The 19,015-nt window shown below is 47.4% G+C and overlaps 1 protein-coding gene across 2 annotated transcripts; it reads right to left on the reverse strand.

The window, feature by feature from the left end:
* Window positions 1-144: 144 nt before the first annotated feature.
* Window positions 145-19,015, reverse strand: ero1b (endoplasmic reticulum oxidoreductase 1 beta). Of its 2 annotated transcripts, none has more exons than XM_004572355.5 (16): window positions 18,446-19,015; window positions 14,309-14,428; window positions 11,141-11,224; window positions 10,914-10,955; window positions 8,110-8,192; window positions 6,696-6,769; window positions 6,309-6,429; window positions 6,189-6,235; window positions 5,332-5,343; window positions 5,219-5,245; window positions 4,396-4,488; window positions 3,808-4,054; window positions 2,906-2,975; window positions 2,460-2,546; window positions 1,595-1,728; window positions 145-1,500 (listed from the first exon to the last, which is right to left on the reverse strand). In XM_004572355.5, exons 1-16 carry the CDS (start codon window positions 18,608-18,610, stop codon window positions 1,440-1,442), a joined length of 1,467 nt encoding a protein of 488 aa, XP_004572412.1. In that variant the 5' UTR covers window positions 18,611-19,015; the 3' UTR covers window positions 145-1,439. The 2 variants fall into 2 exon arrangements, with proteins under 2 accessions (XP_004572412.1, XP_004572413.1); XM_004572356.5 differs by lacking the exon at window positions 18,446-19,015 and adding an exon at window positions 17,639-17,799.

A 19,015-nucleotide genomic window follows, 5' to 3' on the forward strand; every position in this document is an offset into this window, starting at 1 on the left:
CAGAGACAGACACACACACACACACACACAGAGACACACACACACACACACACACACAGAGCTGCAGCAGGATGACATTCTTATTTTTACTTCAACTTTACAAAGAAAACAAAGAGCATTAAAGAAGCTGCCAAAGCTGCAGTGTGGGTTTGATGCTGCATCACAGCATTTATTCTGTTTTTAAACATCTACTCAGAGAATCAGGAAGTAACAGCTCAAAATAGCTTCAACAAGCAAAAGGATAAAAATGCAAATAAAGGCAACCCAGAATTCTTTGGTCCACCTGCTGCTTGAACTGCTGAGCAAACAGAGTTCGTCTGAAAAAGACGTTTCCCGATTAGTTTGAGGAGGTGGATCTTTTTTAATCACCGTGGGGCTGACATGGCGGTTTGTTTGTGTTCTGTTAACATGGATGGATCCAGCTGTGAATCATGCACAGCTGCTTTTCCTCACAGCACCCCTGAACCTGTGCTTGTCATCCTCAGCTTCACTCGTATGAAAAGACGTTTGATTTCTGTGTGAATAAATCCAGTTTACAGTGTGAAATAAGACACTGAAGCAAAACCTCATTTCTAACCCTTTTTAAACAAATGTGTCTTTAAGCCAACAGACCTGGAGCCAAACAGCAGCCAAGCAGATGGCTCACCCACCACACAGCAGGAAACAGCATCCCATCAGCTCCTCTGTACTGGCCAACACACACACACGCACACACACGCACACACACGCACACACACGCACACACACACACGCACACACACACACGCACACACACACGCACACACACACGCACACACACACACGCACACACACACACGCACACACACGCACACACACACACGCACACACACACGCACACACACACGCACACACACACGCACACACACGCACACACACGCACACACACGCACACACACGCACGCACACACACACACACACACAGCAACAACAGTAAAAGGTAAAGACAAACACAAAGGCAGCTGTGCGCTGACAGACTCCTTCCTTCTTCTACAGGAAATCAGGTGTCAGTATAAAAGACAACAGGATGTGAGGTCAGCAGAGGGCGGCTCTCCCCAGCAGCTGTAAACCACAGCGTCTCCTGCTGAGGCAGGCCTCTCGCCGCCGAGGCCTCGCTCTGTTCCTGTTGTCCTACATCAACATCTGCGGCTTTTTACTTTTCAAAAATAATTTGAGGACAAGTTTCATGAGTAGAGAAAAACGTGTCGGTTTAAATGTTCCAAATATTTTCTGATGAAGGCGAGAGGAGGCTGAAGAATTAACATTCATGATGTGTGACGGGGGGAGGGGCTTATAGAGGGGTGGTTCATGGGACAAAAACAGGGGTCACTGCTGGTCCTCAGGTCCTTCTTCTGAGAGCAGGTAGTCTGTTGCAGTGTGGGATGGTGACGCCTGCTGTCCAGGTGGAGCATCGCCTCCTGTTACCTTTTCTCCTTCCACAGCTGACGGAAGTGATGGAGCTGATATATGCTGGTGGATAACCTACGGAGACACATAGCACCGACACGTCAGACTGCTGGACAGTGCACAGTGACCTGTGGACAGGAACCCACGCTCACACGGAGCAGAAGCATACCTGCCAAAGCCGTTCATCAAGGCCACGATCTCCTGACGAGTAAGCTGGAAGCCTTTGGATGGGCTGTGTTCAGGAAGGTTCTTGATCTCCTTCTCAGAGAAGAGGATCTTCAGAGCAGTACCGAGACCCTGAGTCTGCACACAACACAAACTCTATAACACTTCAGTTTGAGGACCAAGCCTACAAATCACAGACACATGACGGGGAGCATGCAGTCTGATGCACTGTTTGGGGGCAGATTGGCCTCTAAATCACCACGGTGCATTTAAACCCAAAAAGCTTTATTTTAAACAGTTTTATTGCAATAACTCTGAATTACAGACGTTTCTACACAAGCCCAGTTCCAAAGATGCTGGGATGCTGTTACATTCAAATAAAGCATCTCATAAACCTGTGTTTGATTTACAGAACGAGATGTTTTTAGACTGTTTCCTGAACAACACAGAGGCTGCAGGAACACTGTACGGGTAAACTGACAGTAACATCACGGGCGGGAAAGAGCACACACAGAGCTGCTGCGTGCACACAGCGTGCACACAGCGTTATGTTGGATTTGTCTAAAGTTGACATTTGTTCACGCACTGGGACAACACGTGACTCGAGCCCTAACAATGATGTGTTGCTGTGGAAACTGAAGACGTGTTAAGGACACCGTGGTGCGGTCATATATGATGCTACACAGTTACTATTGTGGAACTGTGATTACACTCAGTGCCACGTAGCCTTTTACACCTGAGCTCTAACACGGCGAGTGTGAAGGCTTCTATGGTGGCTCCACATCAGGGGACCTGACCTCCACCTGCAGATCTGAGACTGTGCTGGCTTTAAAATGCACAAACTAGGATGAACACACGCAAAGACGCACCTGCAGTTTCCCCCAGAGGCGACATTTACTGCAGCCCACACAGTCCATGATCCTGGAGATGTTCTTGAAATGGAGACGAAACTCCTCCTGCAACAAGAACAGGACGCTGTTTCAGACTGTTTAGAACTACAATCAGGAGCAGAGGTGTGGACTATGACTGCGCTGCTGCTCATGCTGTGCAGAAAGTGACTGAACCCAGGGCAGCAGCAAGCATCATGACACAGTCCTCTTTATACTGCTGACTAACACAGGACCAGACACCTCGTCAAACACACATCACAGAGGACGATGCTCTGTCACTACTACAGGACAACAGAGTGGATAGTACACAGACACACACACAGCTACACCTTCACATAAGGAGGTGAAGTATAATACAGAATGGAGACTGAACAGAGTTTCATGTGCTGATGTTCATATGTAGACGTAGCAGCTTTAGTTTTTACCTTTAACGTTTTGGCTTCCAGTTTGTGTCCAGCAAACATGGACTTCTCATCGAAGTGCATGGGGAAGGCTCTAGAAGACACAGGTCCAGAAACAGTGATGATGATAATAATACTCTACATAAGTAATATAGTATTTATGGCTGCTGTAGGAAGGGCCTGCCTTTGTCTCAATGTGACAGCTTCTCATCTGCTGATGATCGATTTTTCCCCACAAACCTATTACGTAGCAAAAATGAACTGAACTTGTTTAAATGCAAATTCGTCTCTGTTTCCGTCTTAGATCAAGTTATTAAAAGGGAGAGTTTCCTTCCCACTGTCACCCAGTGCTTGCTCATGGGGGTCGTGTGACTGTTGGGTTTTCTTTGTATTACTGTGGGGTCTTTACCTAAGAATAGCTTTGAAGTGACTAATGTGCTTTGGTGCCATGTACATATAATATAACATAATGCTGGTGTGCAGCATCACACAGCATGGACCATGTGGCAGGCAACAACATGGACACCACAGTCAGCGATCAGCGTGATCTTTGGGCCGTGTGGATCATTTAACCTGCTCATTACCAACATTGTGTTAGCTACAGGCTCGGTCACAACAGCTTTCGGAACAGCGCAATCCTCTACAGGACTGCAGCACATCCATGGCAGCCATGGAGGGAGGAAGCTATCAGCTTAGCTGGGTGCCGACTCCAGGCGTTTGGGTCTATACTGAGTCGCGGAAGCTGCTTTACCCCACAACATTTTCTTTAAGGGGTCAAATAAGAAAATAAAACACTGATGTAGTAGGTCCCACTAACTCCTGATGGGAGTCTGTAGGAAACAAAACAACCCCACTAAGATATCCATGGGTTTCAGCTCGTGCTGGTCTTGGACTCTCCTGACAACAATCAAGCTCCTCCTTCTTACTTGATCTCGTTGAAGATGTGCAGCAGCAGGTCTTTGGTCTCTCCGTCCTCCTGAGCATTTCCCGTGTATAGGTTGACGATGGCTCGTTCAAAGTACGGAGCCACCTTGTAGAGCGCCCGCAGCTCGATCAGGTACAGGAAGTAGAGGTTTTTCAGGCGTCGCGTGCCCTCCCCCTTTGTCTCTGCCATGTCAAAACGCTGACGAAACTCCTGGACGTTTGGACCCCACACTGAGCGTCCCCATCCCTCTGAAGAGCCAAACAACAACAGCTTACAGCATGAAAAACACCATCACTGAGTCAGTTCATCAGCATAACTAATCCCAAAAGCAAAATGTACATGCGCCTCATCAGCCGTGCTTCAGCAGATTCTGCTAAAGAGACGTGTACTGTAATGATCCCAGGTCGAGCTCCAGCTTTGGTCAGTGATTTATTTTATTAGTCTGTTACTTAGCAATAACTAGCAGGTGGCTGCTAACCAAGCTAGCTAACATTAGCTGGTATCTTAGCACACTACGCTGTCATCCAAATAAAACAATACTGTGGTGGCCATAACACCCAAGCTGTGTTTGCTCTGTATGATGTCGTACCGTCCAGCAGGTACTCGGCACACAGGTGGATGTTGATGCTGCTGTGGAGGCCCGAGATGAGTCTGTAGAAAACTCTCTTCTCCAAACATAAACCTGGAGAGACAGCGATGACAACGGGTTTCTTAAAATCAGAATCCAACCAAGCTCAGCTTAAAGCTTCAGTCCACCCAAAACTGTATAACACTGGGGGACGAGATGTCTGATTTATAGTCCTGCCTTAAACATCAACCAGAACTACAGTAGAACTCTGGACCCGGCGCCACACTACAGGCAGACTTATCCCACAGATGTAACTGTGTGATGAAAACCTCAAAATCTGTAATAAATGTGTTTGGTAGTGTTGGGACATCAGCTCTACTTGTGACGGTGCAGAGATCCAGAAGACCCAGCAGCTACTGAGCACAGGACTTTAAATAAGGGACATGGACGTGACATGAGAGGCCAGCTTTCATCACAGAGAGGGGGTGTGCTACAACAACTTTAACGGCGTGGAACATCACATCCACAGGAGTGCCTGAAGCAGCATTTCATCACAGCACCATGAGGCGTCCGGCATCTACGCATCAGGCTGTGATGAGCCACAGCTCTGTGTTCTGTGGCCTCCTGTCAGCAGTCAGCCTGCCCACACAAAGTCTTCCAGAGGAAGCAGAGACGAGACCAGTTCAGCTTCAGAACACAGACGCTGAAAACCACAGGAAGTGACATGCCTACTGTAGCTACACAGACGCTTCAGCTTTATGTGATTTACATGACAAAGAATGATAACAGCGTTCTTCAGGTCAGTCTGGGTGGTGCAGGCGTGAGCACACGAGGCAGAACCCACCTTCAAGCCAGGTGTAGAAACCTTCCCCTGCAACACGAGCGACACGGACAAGAAGAGTTAGGTTTCAACACGGCTGAAACACATCCAAGTCAACAGAAGTTTAGTTTACTCACCATCATCGTCTCCTGAACACAGAAACAGAAGGAAACTGTTAGATCGGTGCAGTGATTAGGCATACACATACCACACACTAACTAACCTCTGAACGTATGAGCTCTAGTTTCACACACAGACATCTAAGGTGCACGAAAAATACACTGAAGAGCCTGCGTTTTAATCCAGCTCTTTATTCAGTACCCTGTGACGCAGTATGCAATAAACAGGAGGAGGCTAGCATGCTGAAGCAGGTACACTGATGTGTGAACAGTTAGAAGAGCAACATGACAGGAAGCTCTCAGAAATGCTTCAGTTAGGTCGTTTATACCGACTACTGTCTGCATGTTTGAGAGCCCAGGAAACAGCTCGTGAGGTGCTGTTTACGTCTTTGCTGCTCGCCTCCTGCAGTCTGACTACAGGCCGGTCTTTCTGGAAACGGTGACCGGTGTGGAAGAACCGGAATGGCCTGTGCCATTCCAGACGCGGCTGCAGTAGTTGTGTCCCTGTTTGGATGCTGTCAGTTGTGCTCATAGCAGACTGAAGTGATGTCATGCTGCCAGCACACAGTCTGCCACCTGAATGAAGGTGTGCTGTCAGGGAGCCGAGTGCCTGCACAGGCCATTCCGGTTCTTCCACACCGGTCACCGTTTCCAGAAAGACCGGCCTGTAGTCAGACTGCAGGAGGCGAGCAGCGGGTTGCTTCTACAGCAAACGCGTAAACAGCACCTCACGAGCTGTTTCCTGGGCTCTCAAACATGCAGACAGTAGTCGGTATAAACGACCTAACTGAAGTATTTCTGAGAGCTTCCTGTCATGTTGCTCTTCTAACTGTTCAGCCGCGTCTGCCGGTAGCAGCTCTAACTTTGATCCTCACCTCTGCTGGGAGCCAGAGGGTTCAGAGGTCGATACACCGACCGGGGCCTGTGGACACAAAAACACATTTTCAGTAGCACCTCAAAGATGAGCATCTCTGTGCAGGGAGCTCCAGGCTTACTTGAAGCAGTTCTCCTCGTAGATGCTGTTCCACACTCTCCAGGCTGACGGACCCTTATATCCGGTGTATCGCTCCGGATTCAGGAGCAGATCCACATACTCGGCATCTGGAGACGTCTCATCTGAAACACATTTCATGGATTAAAAAAGCCTGTGATGGCAGTGGCTCGGGGTCATCATTAGAGATATTTGCTTCTTAGCAGTGCGGCTACAAATGTGCCGTTTAACTGAGTACAGGAAAGTTCATGTAAAGAGCTGGAATAAGGACACATCGTGCCTGTTACAGGTTTGTACTTTGGGTTTTTGTAAATGAGGAATTTGCCCTGGGTGTGAAGTTTGATGCCTCATAGTGCTGCCCTCACAGATACGCAGAGAAAGAGATGCTCACCGTCCAGCTCACAGAAGTGATCCTGAGCGTCGTCGTGTCTCGCCCAGTCAGCGAACGCCTCCTTACTCTGGTTACTGGAACCGGAAAAAATACACACACGTTCTAACTGTGAGCTTTACTCGACAGCTAACAAGACATGAAGACCAAACAGGAGATCACAGTCTGATCACAACGTCCACGTAAATGTTCATTTTCAAACTTTTCTTAAACGTCGTCTCCCATCACTTGATTCTTAATGAAGGATGTCTGTTGACTTTAAACAGTTTCCAGTAAAGGTCACGTGAGTCTGAAACCAGCATCACCCTGCAAAAGCTGCAGGGATGTTTCCCTTACTGCACATGCAAACTCCACATGCACTTAAGTGTGCGTCTGTGGAGTCGCTGTCAGTTTATTACACGTGCCTTTGCTTAAGCCCAGTCTCATCTGCGCCTCTGTGTGTGAGGAGGTGCACAAACTGGACACTGGGAGCAGAGACAGGGGAGAAACCAGTGCAGCCAGAACTGATGGCTCAGATCTGTGATGAGCTCAAGCCCATTTCAAATTCCAGGTAAACACAACGAGGTTAAACTAAATGAAAGGAAGTAAGAGAAGCTCAACTTCTCTAAACACTACATGGGTGAGATATTCTGCTAAGAGATGAGACTGGGAGATCACATGGAGGGTTACAAGACGAGCATAAAGTCGCTAAACCAGACGTCTAATAACTGATCCGGATCGAAGGATTCTTTCAATTCCAGAGGTTGACAGCCGCCCTGTGAAAACTGACTCAGGATCAGAATATGCAAAGATGCATGTAAAGGTCCGATTTGTGCATTTCAGCTCTGACGTGTCATCTAAGCTCACTGCATTGTGCTGCGTGGGCAGGGACGACATGAAGGCGCAGACTGCCGTGCACACGCGCAGCACAAACTGTAAATGACGTCACAGCGGCGCTGCTGTTGGAGGAGAGGAAGTGCCGACCAGAACAAAGCAATCATGGAGTGGTTCTTCTTTACCGACGTGTCATTAACACGGAGCAGCGTTCAGTCGTGTGGTCACTGCGTCACGCGAGGTTAGACGGTCTGAGAGGTGCACATCTGGCCACATCAGCGGATGTGATGTGAGTTTTCATCAGGAGATGCTGCCTCCTGCCTCTTTATTTGTTACATTTCAAACCCACGTGAGTAAAGCGGCTTGGTGTTTGTAATGCACCGTCACATCCTGTCTGTTTGCACCAGCCGGTCCGCTGCTTCACAAAGGAACCTCCACGGTTCCTGCAGGAGAGAGCCCCGGTGGGCTCGGTCTGCACTTTGAAGTGTCGCCTGGTGGAAAACTACCAGCAGCTGCCGGTCACACACTGGTAAATGTTTGAGCTGCTGAGGCCCGGTGAAAACAAGCTGCAGATAAAGACAGAGCAGGAGGTCTGTGGACTCACCTCAGGGTGCTGTTGATGGCCCCCAGCTCCTTGGCCTGCTGGCACTCCACCACGTCCGACATCGTATTGGCCGCCTGCGAGTACTGGACACAGGAGGGATTCTTAATAACACTGTTTATCACAGTAATGACACCACTCACATCATCTTTACTTCACTGGGCTCGATGAAAGTGTTCCAGCCTGTAATTATGTAAAATGCTAAATGGCCTGTGTTTGTAAAGCGCTCTACACAACCTGTCACACACACATTCACACACTGGTGATGGCAGCTACATTGTAGCCACAGCCACCCTGGGGCGCACTGACAGAGGCGAGGCTGCCGGACACTGGCGCCACCGGGCCCTCTGACCACCACCAGTAGGCGACGGGTGAAGTGTCTTGCCCAAGGACACAACGACCGAGACTGTCCAAGCCGGGGCTCGAACCGGCAACCTTCCGATTACAAGACAAACCGCCAACTCTTGAGCCACGATCGCCCCAAACAACAGCTGCTGTACACAACAGCCCAACACTCAACCGTCTCACAAAGACACAAACATAACTCCGAGGTTAAATCCTGCTTCACCTTCTGCTCCTGCCAGGTAAGCACAGCCCAGCGTGACCTGATAATACAACGCTCGGTCATGAAAAGTGAGCCCAATACATGATTCTTATAAATCTGTGCTTTGATTTAACAACGGAAGAAAAAACTAATACTTCTTGTTTCTGAGTGAACATCAAGACGAAGAGTAAGGAAATATCTGCTGCACAGACACTTTTACAACCCCCACCCCCAGCCCCAACTCTAGCCCCTCCCCCAGTTCTAGCCCCAGCCCCAACTCTAGCTCCTCCCCCAGTTCCAGCTCCACCCCCAGCTCCAGCTCCTCCCCCAGTTCCAGCTCCACCCCCAGGTCCAACCATTGACTCACATGAAGAATCAGAGGAGCAGCGAGTGCTCCATAAACACAGCTGCAAACTGAAATCTTCTAAATGAGATTATTTGGCTCAGTCAAAGTGAAATATTTCAGGAACTGAAACAAAGAAGCACAAACATGTGACTCGTCCAATCTCGGTGCCATGTTTTAAAAGGACACATTCAGTAGTACCCAAGCAAAAGCAGTCAAACCGGTTTGTGCCTGAAACAGCAGCCTCTGCGTCCCAGTTACATTTAGAGGAGTTTTTAATATTTCTATCATATTCAAATCCTTTGATTTCACTGTGACCTCTCCCTGACTGTCAAAGCACCTCTGGTACTTCTCACTGCCACTCTGAGAAAGGCTCGCTTTAAGTCTGGCTGCGTCTCCCAGCTGATGGTCGGGAAACATCTGCCCCTGACCGAGACCAGAGCAGATGTGCAAACACTTCTGGGTCATTTCAAGGCAAACACCAGGCTGTTGGCCAAGAGCGACAAACACTCTGCTCTCAGCGTCTCCACGTAGAAGCTATCAGAGGAGATAAGAAGAGTGGCTGTGTGTGCGGTCAGTCCAGAAAGTGCTGGAACAAATGCAGCAGCTCTGAAACTTCCTCTAAAGTAAGAGACGACAGCAGCTACGAGGCCGCCGTCACAGCAAGTGTCTGCTGTCTGATCTCAGAGCGCGTGCACAACAGTGCAGCGCTGGCATGTCCACCTAACGTGGATTCACTGCGACGACTCAGCCACATGTTCCCACGGTTCTGAAACCAGCCCACTGAGTGAACAACGGGCTGGGAGGGCAGGTTATGATCATTAATATGCAAAGTGTCATAACCACTGATCAGGTAAGCAGTCCTTGTTTGGTTAGCACAAACACACACAACACTGCAGAGGGAAGGGGAACGAGGCTCACCCACAAACCTGCGTGCAAATCACACAGCTCAGACGCATCAATACTTCCATACCTGACAGTGTTTACACAAAACGCACAAAAGTGCCTCGTACAGCACAACAATAATGATGATGACATCAAAACCAGAAGGTGTTTAGCCTTTGGATCTAAGAATGCTCCAGCAGTGCTTTGACTTAGTCGGATTTCCTGGCACGATCCCACAGGTCCCTGTGGAGAACCTGACTTCCCCTCACTGCTGTGACTCTGTCAGCTCAGGCTGAAGATCAGCTGCTCGTCTTTCATGACCACGACTCACTTTTTGGGTTTGGTGTTGACCCGAGCGGCAGCGAGTACCTCGGCTAAATTAACAACGTTGGTAGAAATTGTGTTAATATGTCAAGCAGTGAAACAAACTCCTGACATTTCACTGCTGCAGTGCACTAGTGCACGAGCTGCAGTTACACCCAGAGACCTGAAGCAGGACTGATTCACACATGACTGACATTCTGTGGTGCACAGCACAAACGTTCAGGAAACACCACAAAGCTTCACTCATAACTGCACACACAATGATGACAAACACTGCTACACACTCACTACCCACTGACACTCTTCTTCAGTCCACTCATTGGTCAGAGGTGTCTGGGAGGGAGCACCAACAGTCAATACAGGAAGAAGGTGCCGTGTGTCAGCCCACTCGTGTCCTCCAGCACCCCCATGTTACATGTGCTGTTTAACATGTGAATCACTGAAACCGACGCAGTCAAATATCAGCCAGGAGTACACCAGACCAGCAGAAGTGCCCGGTCTACACCTCTGAGCCAGAGTGAGAGAAAACCCAAAATATCTGCACCTTTCTCCACCTTAGTCTTGGCTTTTAAAGTCCTGAGCTGCAGGAACTGCACCCTGGAAAAACAACAGTCCAAATATATACAGCACTCATGTGCAGGCAAGCAGGTGACCACAGCTGTACGTGGTAACTCCAAGTGGTGCAGCTTAGTCAGGAACAGCTGGTCTCACCTTGTTGTAGTTCCCAGACTTGATGCCAACAGGAACCTTGCTCTGTGAAACGGAACACAGACCATCAAACAATGATAGGTGACAATGTTCACACAGCTTCCCCTGAGAAAATACATTTAATGCAGTATGTGACAGCTAGTTAGGAGGCGGTCGTCTCCGTCCTCAACGAGCCGACGTGTGACTGACAGGCAGTAAAAAGAGACCATGTTGGAGTAAGGCTGACTGACCTCGGGGCAGGGCTCCACGTGGCAGTCTTTGATGGAGCAGTGTCCGTCATCAGGCCAGAAAGGACACGGTCGCTTCAGGTTCACCTGCAGCACAGACACAGACACTCAGCACCTGCTCATTTATTATTACTGTTATTATGACCGAGGCAGGAAGCAAGCAGTGGCTCGTCCACATGTGAAGGACAAGCAGACGCTCGCTGCCTGTCACTGTAGGCTCAATCAGGCTTCAGTGAACGAGAGAAATCAAGGACGAGGGCGTGGCGTGTGAAAGCGTCGGCTCCACAGCTGTGCGTGGCTCACATCGTGTTTTTAGACAGTGGAGATTTCACAGGGGAAGCAAACGGAGGCCAGTGCCCACTGACTGTGGACAGCTGCTGACGTGCACGTAGGACACACGCTCGTTTCACCTGTAAGCATCCTGCTCGCCCCGCCGCCATTCACACAAACACCGTATGATCCAAAGAACACATATTTACTATGATGCGTGTGTGTTACGGTATACTCAGCCACTCCCACCGTGTTTCGTGCTCGCTCACAACGTGAACATATTAAAACCATTACAGACACAAGCCTGAAACTTTCACTGGCCTTTCTGAAGCGTACCAATCAGAGCACTGGTTACAACACAACTGTGTGTGTGTGTGTCACACGGTGGAGATTTGTATTTATCTGGTACATTGGTTTTATTCATTTTTAGTGTTTATTCATGAGAGTAGTTTTTATTTGGGGGGTCATGTGATTGTTGGGTGTTTCTCTGTATCTGCTGTACGACACAAAGCGCCGTGAGGAGACTTGTTGTGATTTGACGCTGTGGAAATAAAACTGAATTTGCATGGTTCTATTGTTTTATTTGACTCTGTTTTAGTCCACCATGGTCTGGCTGCACATGGGACAAATTAGCTGATAGGGATCACCTGCTGAGGTGTGGGTGTGTCCAGAAGTGGCCTATCAGCTGTGACCTTTTAAAAGCAGACTAGCTGAGCGGCCCCAGATATGAGGAGGAATGTGTGAAGCCAGGTGAAACGAGGGACCCGCTGCCCTCTCGTCAGGGTGCGACGCCTAATCGGGAGACGGATGGGCCAGCGTGACGCGGTGACCCAGTCCTGACAGCGAGGAACGGCGACAGTGGGAGACAACGCGTGTGACTGGCAGCGGGGCAGAGGAAGCTGGAAGCTGAACTGAAACAGACACAGGAAAGTGTTTGTCTGCTGTGCGTCTTCTCTCCACGTACACTCTGGTCTGTGTACAAGTCACACTGAAGTGACACCCGCACTACATCCATCTAAGTGGCCTCAGGTCTGCAGTGTGAATGAATGAGCACAGTGTGTGTGCTGCTCAGACACCAACAGAGCAGCCGGCCTCCTGTTCAAGCGCCGCTGCACCTCAGTGTGACGGTGCTACAGGCGACCCCTGAGCCTCCACCCCACCTCCTACACCAAACGCACACAATCGATTTGTGAAAACATGTTTAACACTATGGCATTAAAAGATTTGAATGTGTCAGCCGTTTGAAAGGTCACATACGGTGATTAGCACAGATCGATCCCGTTTAGTGTTGCCAGAAACAACATGTTTGTGCTGCAAGCTGCAGCTGAGGGAGGTGGTGCGCAGCATTTTGGTCTCCTTAAAAACGAGATGATCTACAAGCTCACAGAACTGGAGCAGCTGATATAGATCAGAGCTGCAGATCAGTCTGCTGTCTCGCTCCCTCTGCGCCTGACAGCATTTACCTGCTCGTGGTTGCTGACTTTACACCAGTGCTGTTCAGACTGCTGTACTAATAAAAACACAGCTAGACAGAAGTGCAGCAACGTCTTCATCAAGCGTAGCTCTTTCCAGGAGACTGCACGACTTTTTATGGCAGCACTGTCAAACCACAGTGTAGCACGACACCGGTACAAGATTCAGACATCACTTCCTGTTCTGTAACACCCAAACTAGAGACACAAGAAGAAAGGAAAAGAAAGTGCTACATGATTCTATGTGAGAATCATTTACACAGATGTTTAGGACCGTGTCATCCAACAGCTGCACGGCGGGAGCCGAGGGAAAGGACGTCCCAAAGCATTCACAGCATGTTTGTCCCACAGTGGGAATTTATATTTGTCTTTCATCAGTGGTTTTAGTGTTTATTTGTGAGTGTAGTTTTTATTTGCATGAAACTATTCTGATGTTTTTACATTGTTTTAACCCACTGTGGACTGGCTGGGCTTGGGACAAGTTGGCTGATAGTGATTACCTGCTGAGGTGTGGGCGTGGCCTATCAGCTGGTGAAAGGGCCTGTTTAAAGGAAGCTGGCTGAGCACTGAGGGAGGCCCTGATGTGAAGGGAAGGAACGCGCAGAAGCCAGACGATGGCAACAGTGTGCTGCCCTCTCGTCAGGGGCGTAGCACAGCTGCACCTCTACCTGCGTTTGTGAGCAGTGACTCCACTGCTGTTCACCGGGTGCAGCCGTGTTGGGAGAGGATCGCCATGGCTATAAACCAGGCCAGATTCCCAGACGATGCTTCTCTGCTTGCAGGGCGATGCCACGAGGGAAGACGCTGTGGCAGCGAGCGCGCGGCTCAAGGGCGGAGCATAAGTTGGGCTGTGATGGGACGAGACTGAGATGGGAGGCTTCTCCTCGTCCTCCTGGGACCGGCCTGGAAATGACTCCCCCGGTTTGAAAAATAAAGAAGATTCGTTCTGGGTTGTGGGAGCAGTTGCATCGTGGGACTGAGTGTTATTCTAACGAACTTTAGAAGTTTTGTTAGAATTGTGTTCATGTATTCCTGGGAATGCTCATGTATATGTTGTTTTTAGGATTGTTTGTTTGATTCTTGTTTTCTGGCCTGTGAATAAACCGTGACCGATTCATCCTGTAGCATCTCTGGGTCTTGTATTTAAAACAAGAACGTCCTTGGTGTGACGCTCAGGTGCACCGGCTTTAGTGTCTGCATGTTCACGGTGTGCTCTTACTGTGGGAGGACACAGACCACTGAGGTCTAACAGTAAATCATGTTGTGACAACATGTGCCAGTAAACACAAAGACCTGCAAAAAGACAACATGTGCGCACACACGCAAAAGAGATCCATGTGATTTCCATCTGTTTTTACATACTACTTTTACTACTGCACTGAGCCACACTGTGCTTCCACTGTAGCCGGAGCGAAGGCGCAGCTCTTACCCTGTAGTATCTGAAGTAGTCTCTCTCTGTCAGCTTCCTGATGCGGGGGTAGATCTTCAAGTTGTTGAAAATGTCGATGCTTTCGACGTCACAGAAGCAGTCATCCAGGACGCCTGTGAGCTGAAGCAAAGCAGGACACTTCGTTTACTAATGACACCTCATCTCTAAATAACAGTGTCACAGTGTTTCCACTCATGCTAAAACAGTAAAAATAATCATAATGTCCGGGTCATTTCAGATGTTTTAAGTGAAGCTGTGTGCTAGAAACTAAAACCTGACTGACGTCACGCAGTACAAGTCAAAGTCTGCACCCTGACGTTTGTTCAAACTCTTACGATCAGTCCAGACTCGGCAGCCTCAGTTTTGCCATGGATGAGATTGAGGCTACGTCCACACTAGCCCGGCTGGATTTGAAAACGCTCCACGTCCACACTGGTGTTTTCAGTCGTTTTCACAGAGGTGTGCGTCCACATTGAAACGGATGAAAACGCTGACGTTCCAGTCCTGCGCAAACGCGAGTGAGAATTAAAGACTTTGAAGGAAAGCTATCTGGAGCATGAACAAACGGATATTCATCCTTTTTAGGGCGACTGCTGTATAATGCCCTCCGCTATCTTAGCTTACTTGGTCACATGACTGCATCACATGACTAAAATGAGTCATCGTTTCATCAGAATCGTCCACACTGCGACGGGGCAGCTCCCTTTTGAAACGTGTGCGTTTTCAAGAGCGTTTTCAAAACGCTGCGTTTTCCCTTCAGGAAAACGGCGTCTCAGTGTGGACGGGAGGCCAAAACGTTTTAGTGTGGACGTAGCCTGAGAGCACTTCAAAAGTCAGTGATAATAGTTACGCCTTCACTGGGAGATGTAACACCTACAGACAAAATTACTGCCGTGAAGCTCTTACTTTGATGGGTGACAACAGAAGTGAGCCCTGAGGTAGGCCTGTGCCATATGACCACGATCTCAAATCCCGATATAAAACATCTATCATCGCGATAACGATATAAATCACAAACATGGAACATTTTCTGTAAATCCTGTGAATCTCGGGCAGCTCGACTTGTGTGAAGTGTTTCCAGCTGTAGCTGGAGTCGAGTGTTGTAACCGATGCATGAAACGATACATTTTTAGTCATAAGTTGTAACGGCGCCGTTTTCTTTGTGAGTATTTATTACACGGCGTGCTGCAGGGAAAAGCCTGTTCTAACGTTTGAGTCTAAGGTTTATTTTTTAGCACCTGGCGGCTCTTTTTTGCTTCTCATCTGTAAATAATCTACTTTTTCACGTCATTCAGTTTATTTTGAAAAGTCTCAACAGGATCTTGAGCTTTATTGTGAAAGGTTCATGTGGAAACTAAACCAGCGGACACACAATGGTATTACCGTCGTTGTTGCTAACGACAACAAGTAAAAACAGGCGCTTGTCTGTCCGTAGTGTGGTTATATTAAATATAAGAGAAAGAGAAAACTTGAAGAAATGAATATAAACACTACAGTGACATCAGAACCATGAAAAAATATTGCCGTAAACAGTTTATTTTGCGACACCACGAAACAAACGACAACGTAAAATGAAACGATAGATGTTTTTATATCGTCATCCGATATATATCGTTATATCGAACAGCCCTACCCTGAGGGATCTCACATAGGAGAGGAGCAGATGTATAGCTTTTATTCCAAAGTGTCTGTTTGAACACAGTTACAGACACAGCAGCCCACTATTACATCTGTCAGCTGGTCATGTTTTTAAGGAGCAGTAACCATCATCCCGTTCTTAAATGGTCTTCCTGACCGACTGACTCGAGTTAATCTGGGTGAACAGATTCCTGGAAAGATTTTTTTAACCACAGCATGATAGAACAAAACAGTTAAAACACAAGTTCAGCTGAAATGGATCCAGAGACTCAGTTCATAGAGACAGCAACATGCAGCATTAGCAGGTGCATGCAGTCTCACATCCCTATTTTGGACATTTAGACAGTTGTTCCCTACTTGGTGGGGGTTTTTATGCAGCACTTTGTACGCTTTTGCATGAATTTATGATGGAAAACTGTTGTTTTATGTAAAGGAACACAACACCTGCTACTGTGCTTCTTGTTCTGTGGACACCCATAGATGGCAGCTCTCTTTATAACTTTACAATAAATTAAAACGCTGTAAGAATCTAAAGTGCGCCTTGTTAGAAGACATTACAGTTGCTGTCAAGTCTTTTTGTGGCTTCGCCTCCTCTTATCAATGAGCCACGTTTGCTTTGGCAAACATTTAGGATACCGTTCCTGACACAACCCCCACCCCCAGGTAGGGTTCACATTTCTGATAAAGACTGGATTGTAATTTTGCTGCTGTTACAAATTTATAATCATGTTATAGAAATGACATTAAGAAAATAAGAAAAACTATTAGGATCAGGTGATGATGCTCCTCCATCAGATAAACCACCACCTACCTGCACGTTCATACATAATACATCCATCACACTGTGTTACCTGAACCCACCAAGCCGACGGCCCATTGTCTGCTCTATAAACCGTCAGCTGCTGACTAAAACCTACAAATGTGTTTGAACTGAAGAATTACACAACCCAGCATTCACATGTTAAGAAGCTTGGTAAACAGTCAGTCAAATGGCTCTGGCTAGTTTTGTTAGGTAGCTCAGCTCTGTGCACAGCAGGTAGAGCCTCAAACCTCACCAAACATCTGCTCTAACTGGCTGGAGAACAGCTCCGGACACTCTTTCGGTTCATTTAGCTCATGATTAGAGTCTCAAATGCTTCATTAATACTTTAGTCTGGAAATTAAGAGAAAATGAAACATAAATAAAATGTTATTAACAAAATATCCAATGCAATGATTCCTCAATACTGAGTAAAGATGGACATTGTATTGTTTGGGGGCTTTTTTGCATTAAAATAAATAGTGTGTGTGTGTGTGTGTGTGTGTGTGTGTGTGTGTGTGTGTGTGTGTGTGTGTGTGTGTGAGCGAGAGAGAGAGAGAGAGCGAGAGCGAGAGAGAAAGTTATTCGAACCAAAACCGAACAAGTACTTTACAAGTATGTAGTTGTAAAAACTTGTAAAGTACTTTCACATTCTTTATATTTCACAACAGGCTTTTCCTTTTCAAGCTATCAAAGATATGACCGTACAAAACATATGGCAGCAACTGCTCAGCTCTGCAGAGAGCAGTACACCTAAACTACGTGCGGGTATTTTAGAAACCTTTGTAAACCCTTTACACTAGTATTATATATACTTATATATACACTACAGAAACACAAAGACAATCTTACTGTGACAAAAAACTAATGACAAACACCAAACCACAGCAGACCTCAGAGTGCAGCAGTCCACTGAGCGCCAGGAAAAGAACCATTTTTCTCAGCATCCTGTTGTTCGCCTTCAGCTTTCTGTGTCTCAACTTCCTTCAAATTAAAACTTCCCCCTCACGTAACTGTCCAAATGTCACGGCAGCAGCTGTATGTCTGTGCTGTCATCACAGACCCGCACTTCCATGCCGCCAGAAGCCCCGCCTACAAACAAGCCGCTGTCAAAACAAACGCCGCCCCTCTGACGGAGCCTCCCTGTTTGTAGTCATCTACATGTTATAGGTCGCTAGGGACACTTGGCAACTTCTACGCAAAAGACTACAATGTCCGTGACGAGGCTGTAAAGCGGGAGCTCTGACACAGCCAATCAGATCACACCACGCTTTTCGCTCAACTCGCAAGAACTTCGGCTGGTTTAACTCGCTGCTGGGTCCGAGGAGAGGAAGAAGAGGAGCGCTCTCGACTCTGCTCATTAGTCTACTTTAAGGACTTAACTCACTGTTCAGTACAAACAAGAAGAGATTTCGGTTTAAATACCAATTTAGTCGGTCAACTGTAACTATATCTATTTATTTATCAAAATGGCAGAAAATAAAACAATTTGTGGACTCATGGACAGTCGCTAACTAGCATCTCACGTACACAGTGACGTCAAAATAAAATGACAGTAGAAAGTGCTGGAAGCTCCTAAAAACAAAACTGTGGTATGACTTTCGCAGATTACAAGCTTCATGAAGAACAACAAACTATGTTATTAAAAAAACAAACTGTATGTTTCCGGTGACAAAAGCTCCGTGTTTGGGGCTACTTACGTGACAGAAGCAGCTCTGGTCCTGGCTCTCCGAGGTTCTGCTCGGATGCTGCTCGCTGTGCTGCGTTTGGGGTTTGGTGTTTTGCTGAAACCAGCCCAGAACAAAGTTTCCCAACAACCACGCCAACAGCAAAACACCGAACGCTTGAAACGTTACTTTCCACATCACTCACTGCGCTATCAGCTTGGAAAGCACAAGAAAGTCAAACCTGGCGAGTAGTAGCTAGCTAACTATAGCAGCTTTAGGCTAGCAGAAATGTATCATCCGCAGCGTGTCGCCAAACCAACAGCCCGATCTCCAAGGAGTCTCACGTGGATATTTAGACTCCTAGCTGCCCCACGTAAACAGAGTCATGTTGTAAAAAAAATTACATGACTTAAGAGGCGCTTTCAACCAGCCTCCACTTTATTTTCAAGGTAGCGCAAGAAAAATGACTTTTACTTCCGGTTAAAATTTCAGAATAAAATGCATAACTCGCTCTTGCAGCTATAACAGGTCGATCTCAATCGGAGCCAAAACACGATCCTTTTTTCCCTAAACAGTAAATTAATATAACATAAAAGAAACAAT

The sequence above is a fragment of the Maylandia zebra genome, linkage group LG6, assembly GCF_041146795.1.
Source record: "Maylandia zebra isolate NMK-2024a linkage group LG6, Mzebra_GT3a, whole genome shotgun sequence".
Classification (NCBI taxonomy): domain Eukaryota; kingdom Metazoa; phylum Chordata; class Actinopteri; order Cichliformes; family Cichlidae; genus Maylandia; species Maylandia zebra.

What these genes read in the sequence shown, in the direction of transcription:
- ero1b (XM_004572355.5), bottom strand. Translation starts at nt 18,610, where the DNA reads ATGTGGAAAGTAACGTTTCAAGCGTTCGGTGTTTTGCTGTTGGCGTGG. An exon ending in ACGTGGAGCCCTGCCCCGAG is followed by an intron (nt 10,956 to 11,140) that starts GTCAGTCAGCCT and finishes TCCGTTTCACAG; the next exon opens with AGCAAGGTTCCTGTTGGCAT. An exon ending in AGTCTGGGAACTACAACAAG is followed by an intron (nt 8,193 to 10,913) that starts GTGAGACCAGCT and finishes TCCTGTGTCCAG; the next exon opens with TACTCGCAGGCGGCCAATAC.